General features: G+C 62.2%; 1 protein-coding gene across 1 annotated transcript in view; it reads right to left on the bottom strand.

Annotated features, from left to right (window-relative positions):
* Positions 1-4,657: 4,657 nt before the first annotated feature.
* Positions 4,658-7,434, bottom strand: part of CEP170B (centrosomal protein 170B) — a gene marked incomplete in the record, with an annotated part of 20,591 nt that continues 17,814 nt past the window's right edge. The window contains 5 exon segments of the mRNA XM_014592225.1: positions 4,658-6,444; positions 6,538-6,589; positions 6,677-6,770; positions 7,073-7,161; positions 7,253-7,393. Coding sequence (XP_014447711.1) covers positions 6,221-6,444; positions 6,538-6,589; positions 6,677-6,770; positions 7,073-7,161; positions 7,253-7,393 — 600 coding nt within the window.

Here is a 7,434-nt window from a genome sequence, read left to right as displayed (position 1 = left end):
CCAGGTGTGTGTGTGTGGGGGCTCATTGAGTTCCTGTACCAGGTGTGTGTATGTGTGTGGGGGGAGACTCACTGAGCTCCTGCACCAGGTGTGTGTGTGTCTCAACTCACTGAGCTCCTGTCCCAGGTGTGTGTGTGTGGGGGCTCATTGAGTTCCTGTACCAGGTGTGTGTATGTGTGTGGGGGGAGACTCACTGAGCTCCTGCACCAGGTGTGTGTGTGTCTCAACTCACTGAGCTCCTGTCCCAGGTGTGTGTGTGTGGGGGCTCATTGAGTTCCTGTACCAGGTGTGTGTATGTGTGTGGGGGGAGACTCACTGAGCTCCTGCACCAGGTGTGTGTGTGTCTCAACTCACTGAGCTCCTGTCCCAGGTGTGTGTGTGTGGGGGCTCATTGAGTTCCTGTACCAGGTGTGTGTATGTGTGTGGGGGGAGACTCACTGAGCTCCTGCACCAGGTGTGTGTGTGTCTCAACTCACTGAGCTCCTGTCCCAGGTGTGTGTGTGTGGGGGCTCATTGAGTTCCTGTACCAGGTGTGTGTATGTGTGTGGGGGGAGACTCACTGAGCTCCTGCACCAGGTGTGTGTGTGTCTCAACTCACTGAGCTCCTGTCCCAGGTGTGTGTGTGTGGGGGCTCATTGAGTTCCTGTACCAGGTGTGTGTATGTGTGTGGGGGGAGACTCACTGAGCTCCTGCACCAGGTGTGTGTGTGTCTCAACTCACTGAGCTCCTGTCCCAGGTGTGTGTGTGTGGGGGCTCATTGAGTTCCTGTACCAGGTGTGTGTATGTGTGTGGGGGGAGACTCACTGAGCTCCTGCACCAGGTGTGTGTGTGTCTCAACTCACTGAGCTCCTGTCCCAGGTGTGTGTGTGTGGGGGCTCATTGAGTTCCTGTACCAGGTGTGTGTATGTGTGTGGGGGGAGACTCACTGAGCTCCTGCACCAGGTGTGTGTGTGTCTCAACTCACTGAGCTCCTGTCCCAGGTGTGTGTGTGTGGGGGAACTCACTGAGTTCGTGCACCAGCTTTGATGGCGGGAGAGCCCAGACTCCTTGCACGTGTGAGGTTCGCAGGGGTGGGGTCTAGTGGTACCACCACAGCTGGTCCCTGGTCTCTGTAGCCGGTAGGCAGGTAATGACCCTCCGAGTGGTCGTCGCCGTTAGCCAGCCAGCAGGCCCTGGCCCCAGCTGGGAGTCTCCACACCTCTGCCCAATGTTCCCCTCGGTCACAAGGCCCCAGAGCTGGGCGCTGCCTTCGCCTCTCTTGGGCTCAGGGAAGGCCTTGCCCACCACAGCTGCCTCCCCCGCAGCGACTTCTGCTGGAGGAGTGCCAGGGCTGGGGCTGGCCCTCTTGATGCTGAGGGCTCCAGCCTGGGGCCAGGGCCTGGTAGCGGCAAAGGCTCGTGCATGCACCAAGCCTGGGTGCCGGGCCTAGTGGTCTGCCAGACCCCTCGGACTCTGGTCCGGTTGTCAGCTCAGAGCAGCCCACCCAGCCTCCAGGCCTTGGGCTTGTGCCTGGCTGTTCTCTTGGGGGCAGGCTGCAGGCCTCGGAGTGTCTGGTCCACTTCCACATGGGGTGGGCGGCCACAGTGGCTGCCTACTGTGGCTGGAGCGTCAGGGAGGGACTTGGGACAGAGTAGAGGTGACCTGGGTGCCTTCCAGATGCCGCGGGTCACCCTGTGGGTCCCGTGTTGGCCAGCCCCATACCAGGTACAGACAGACAGACAGCAGTCGCCGCTCACACACCTTCGCAGTCGGAGTGCCCACACACACGCCCCGTCCTGCTGCCCTCAGGAGCACGTGTCCTCCTGTGACGAGACCCGCCCGCTTCTGATCCTGGTGGCCACTCAGAGTCCCCGTGGCCCTCTCCTTCCCACACACGGCCACGCCAGGCCTCCTAGTTCCGCCAGCCTGGGACGTGCCAAGTGGTGCCCGAGTGCTTTGGCCCACAGCCCTGACGCGTGTCCCCGTGCCCTTTCGCAGGGGACCTTTCTGGGCACACGGGCCCCTCTGCAAAGTCCATGAGTGGCTTCTGTGTGCTTTTTTTTTTTTTTTTGAGAGGTTTTTGCTATAGGGTATGTGTACGCACCAGAAAGACAGAGAGAGACAGAGAGACAGAAAGCGAGAAACCACCCCCCAGGGGCATGGCCACACCGCAACCCCTTCTCCATTCTCCTCTCAGGATCTTGGGCACACACACGCAGGCGCCCGTTGTGAGTTTAAGCCACCAGATCTGGGACTCGAACTGCAGTCAACTACATGGAAGTCCAGCAACATAGCCATTATGCCATCTGCTGGTCCCATGTGTGCTTTTTAATTTTTTTAATCTATTTATTTATTTATTTATTTTCATTTGACCAGAGAGGGACAGAGAGAGAGTGAGAGAAAGAGAGGGAAAGTGAGAAATCAAGCCTCCAGGTCCAGGACTCGAACTGCTGTCAGCCACATGGGAGTACAGAGCCCTTAACCACCACGCCACCTGCCGGGCCCCTGTGTGCTTTTAAGTTGCTTTTCTCTGAGAAAAAGTCGGCAGCTCAGCTAGTACTCCCCAAGCTCTGGGTTCCTGAGCTGCAGTACCTTCTCTCACTCTGCCGTCTCTTACCACCTCCAAAGGTGCAGGAAGCGAGGACGGGAGAGTGGCACGGGGACTGGACGATGGCGCACACTCAGCACGCTTGCACGGGCGTGTGCCAAAGACCTTGTTTGGTATTTTGAAGAGTCACTATAGGGCACATGTGCTCGCCAGAGAGACAGAAAAGGAGAAGTCACCCAGGGGGGCAGCTGCACCGCAGTCCCTTCCCCTCCCTTCTCTCAGGGCTGTGGGCACGCACACACCCCATGAGTGCCAAGCTGCTGGGTCTAGGGCTTGAACTGCGGTCGGTCATGTGGGACTGCAGCACCTTAACCACTGTGCCACCTCCCAGCCTCACCACAGAACCTTACAGGAGGGTAGGAGTGATGCTTCATGTCTAGACAGTTCTGGGTTTTTTATTCTTTTAGTTTGCTAGAGGGCATATGCACTCACCAAAGAAAGCGAGAGTGAGTGAGAGAGAGCGAGAGTGAGCGAGAGAGCGAGAGCGAGCAGCCCACGGGGGACGGCCACGCAACAACCCTTGCCCGTTGCCCTCTCCCTCTGCCAGGGTCCAGGCACACATGCACGCAGCAGGTGCGTTCCCGAGGGTCTAGGGCTCAAACCACACGATTGGGCCACTTGTGACCCAGTGGCCTAACCCCAGGGCCCATGGGCCCTCATATACATTTCTAAACGCGTGCTTTCTTACAGGGCACCGCACTGTCAGGCGTCACCAAACCGAGGCCTCCTCCACGCGGTCTCAGGTACGCTTCGGGCTGACTTCCCCAGCTGACACCAAGACGTCTTCACAGCCAGTTGGTTTGAACGTGTGTCCAGCCACATGGAGACGTTGCATTTGGCTTCTAGGTCTCTCAGAGCGCTTTTCCCCAAAACGCACCCCCTGCCCACTCCCTGCCCGGGCAGTTTCGGTTATTTCCCAGATTGTCTTTCCTGGCAAGGAGGCTCGAGGCTTGGCTGGGCGGAGGGCACGTGCTTGGCAAGAACGGCCACCAGGTGGCAGTGTGCACTCGCCCAGCCATCCCAGGGCCGGCTAGGTCCCCGCTCCCCCTGTGCTGAATCCCAGCCGTGTTCTTAATCCTTCGCACCCGGTGGCTGCAACCCAGGACCAAGGATGACTCGGAAATTTCCACACCTCAATTAACTTTTGCTTAACGGATTTAGCACCTATTGGTTTTCTAATTTCAAAACATGTTTTTTGGCAGTCAGTCTTCTTAAAGAAGTGCTTTCTGGGGCCAGCCAGTGGCGTGCTGGTTAAGGCACTGGATTCCGCATGGCTGACTACACAGTTCGAGTCCCGGACGGAGGGCTTGAAATACACGTGGTGTGCATGCGTGCCCAAAACCCTCAGCGCAGAGTGGAGGAGGGCCTGCCGCGGCCATCACCTGTGAGTGGACTCTCGCTTTCCTTCTCTGTCTCTGTTAAGGGCAGGCACCTTCTGGCGAATTGGCAGAGAGAGAGAGAGGCGAGAGGGGGGCGAGAGATGGGGGGCGAGAGATGGGGGGGCGAGAGAGAGAGCGGGGCGGGGGGAGCAAGAGAGAGAGGTGGAGTCACTGTAGTAAAAGAATGAAAATAGAAGAGTAAAAGTCACAGATCCGGGTACCATCGTACCCAGCCGAGGACTCAGGGCAGGAAGGGCCCACAGCCTGGGTGCGGCCACCACCCCACGCGCCCACTGAGGGCCCCACCCAAGCTCTCCCGAAGGCCCGCTGCCAGACCATCAGGGCTGCGCCACGTGGTCCCAGGGCTCCCAGGCCAGGGCCATACTCATGGGCTCCTGGTCACCCCGGCCACCTGCCCCAGACCCTGCTGCCAGAGGTGGTGGGACAGCGATGGCCTCCTGTGGTGTGGGCACCCCGACGACATGTCGGGCAGACTCAGGAGGGGGACGGGCTCACTGCAGAGCCCCTGCCCGGTCTCCACCCCTCCGGCCCCAGCACTCCCGGGGCCTTTCTGAGGAGCGGCCCACCTAACTGCAGCCTCTCGTGGCCCCTGGTCAAGCTTAGGGGATCTGAGGGGCGGGGGAGCACCCAGGTGGTGACAGACCCCCACTCAGAGCGACAGAGGCCTGTATGCTGCAGCGTGACGGAGGAATGATTTATTAGAACAAATTTCATGACAAATCATATAAAATAACCATTTTCGGAAAGACATCCACAGACCACCTGAGAACAAGGGTACAGATACCTCTGAGAAGCCAGAAAAGTCACCAAACCCAAGTTGAAGGCTGGGCGGGCAACGGGGGAATCAATGTGGGGAGGAACGTGGATTTGTGAGTAAGAAAACTGTGTGGCAATTACCGCGGAGCAGGGTGTGGCTGCGGCGGTGGTGGCAAGGGACTGCTGTGCAGGGTGGCAGGCGGCGACACCGGGCTAGCACCTCCTCATGTGGACAGCAGGCTCTCAGAGCCACGCCCACGCACGCATGAGCACAGGGAGGACGCCGAGCACCGGGAGGTGCACACGCTCCGGGGCAGCTCCGTGCAAGCCCGTGTGGCCCTGGCCCACCCTCAGGCACCCCGCCCCGAGCCCAGAACGTGCTCTAGCCCCGGGACGGCACCGCGCACTCACGCCAGTCTGGATGGTGGGGTACTGCCTGCCCCACCTGCCGGGCCACGGCCCTCAGGCTTAGAGGTGGCACAGCCATAGCTACCCGGGAGGGCAGCAGCAGAGGGCCACACTCTGCCCACCTGGCCTGCTCCCAGCTCAAAGAATCCTGAGAAAACGGAACTGCCCTGGGCCACGCCGCCCCTGTGGGCCCAGCGCTGTTGCCCACCTAATGCCCAGTGTCCAGGAGGGTGGGGAGGACTGGGAGCGTCCGGAAACCTGGCTTCCAGTGACTTTGGTCTAGCGCTCGCCTCCGCCTGAAGGGGACGCTCACCACCCAGCTCACCCAGGCCCCAGCAGCCCAGTGCAAAGGCCCAGGGCAGCCCACGGACGACCCCGCAGTCTGGGCGCAGCGCCGGAGGGGCGGGGCCCAGCCGTGCATGCTGACGGGCGTCTCTGTTCCTGCCCAGCTGCCAGCCCCAGCCCATAGCGGGAGGGCCCCATGAGGACGGCCCCGCTCAGAGGGCTGGCAGTGGCGTTGGCACTGAGGGCCTGAGCAGTCAGTTGCTGCCCAGACCATCTCCACAGGACCCGCCCAGGCTCTGGCGTGGCTCAGGTCCCGGCATCGGGTAGGAGCCCTGGGCGGAGGGCCCTGCCTCCCTGGACAGTCTAAGGGACACGCCAGCCCTCCGCTCCATGGCTGGTCCCGAATGATGCCTCGGGCGGCCATTTCTCTGCCTGCTGGGGCCCTGCGGGGACTGGCCAGATGCACAGGGCCTCTGGGCAAGGTGGGGCAGGGCTGTCCAGGCCAGGGCGGTCAGCAGGCCTGTAGGAGCCGCTGCAATGGCACCAATGACTCTTCCCATTAAAGCTACAGACAAAACACAGACGAGCACACATCGGGGGCTGGGCCAGGAGGCCAGTGGGGGCAGCCACGGCCGGCCTGGGGGCTGGGGGCTGGCTGGAGTGCAGGGGTGCTGGGTACAGAGGCGTCTGCCCCGGGTTTGGCACATGTGAGGTCTCGCGGAGACCGCTGTGGCCGGGCACGGGGTGAGTGTGGAGGGTGGGGAGGCCCTGGGGGGCCCTGGCCCTAGATCCGGAACCTGTCGGCGTCGGGGAGAAAGGTGGGGAGGAAGGTGGCGTCCGGGTGGCCCGTGGGCCCGCAGGTGGCCCGTGCCAGGGGCAGGGCCGGCAGCAGGGCGTCAGCGGGGCGGGGCAAGGGTGGGCTCTGGGCAGGCCGGCCCTGCCCCACAGAGCCCCTGTGTGCTGTGAGCAGGTCCAGGTTCCCGCTGGGGTCCACGATGACGTTGATGACTGCAATGAGGGGCAGGAGTTTAGGCCGGCACCCCACCGCAACCCCGCTGCCTGCCCTGGCACCGGGCCCCGGCCCCACCCCACCACACACACCTTCTAGCTGCTTCTGCACCCGTCTGAGCTCTTTCAGGATGGAGCTTATCTCCTGGAACAGACAGGGGCGGCAGGTGGAGCGGGACCAGGGTCAGCCTCATGGCTGGTGGAGCTGGGCCAGCCGGGGCGGGGGCCTCACCTTGTTGGATGTCTTCAGGAGGGGCACCTCATTCTCCGCATTAATCCTGGCCTCCAGCTCCTCCCACGCACGCCCTGTGTTCTGAAAGAGCACCCTGCCGGGGAAGAGCAGGCAGGCCCGGACAGTGACTCCGAGCTGGGGCGATCCCCAGAGATCCCTGTGCCATACCCCAGGACCCAGAGCAGGACTTGGGCTGGCTGGCACCACAGTCCCCAACTCTGCCTGCCATCGGGTGCAGGAGGGCAGGCCAGGGTTGGAGGGAGGGAAACAGGGGTCATCCTGGAGGTGGCAGCTCCCAGACTCGGGCCTCCTTGCAGAAGCCACGCGCTGCACACAGTCCTGCCCGCGCACATCTGTACGGCCCAGGGCCTGGCACACAGCCGGGCTGCCACTCACTTCATCTTCTCTGCGAGGTGCTCCGTGCGCTCGCGGATGGTGTGGGACAGCTGGGACACCGGGTTCAGCATCAGGTTGTCAAAGATCACCTAGACCAACGAGCGTCAGACAGCCGCCAATGCCCCCAAAGGCCCTGCCCACCACCCAGCAGCTGGCCCCCCCCGCCTGGTGGGCCCGTGCCTCCTCGTGGTTCCGAGGCCGCGTCTTGGCCAGGGAGTCCTCACGGCTGTTGTTCATGTTCTGGTCAAAGTCCCGCGAGTTCCGGGAGCCGGGCGGCACCTTCTGGAAGTTGAGGCTGGCCTCTGGAATGTGCTGCACCAGCTGCAGGGTGGGGGCGGGGCCGCCACCCGGGGGGGGGGGCG

The sequence above is a fragment of the Tupaia chinensis genome, unplaced genomic scaffold (assembly GCF_000334495.1).
Source record: "Tupaia chinensis unplaced genomic scaffold, TupChi_1.0 Scaffold000671_2, whole genome shotgun sequence".
Classification (NCBI taxonomy): Eukaryota; Metazoa; Chordata; class Mammalia; order Scandentia; family Tupaiidae; genus Tupaia; species Tupaia belangeri.
Note: the sequence above shows the minus strand (reverse complement) of the source record. Positions and strands in the feature narration are given on the sequence as shown.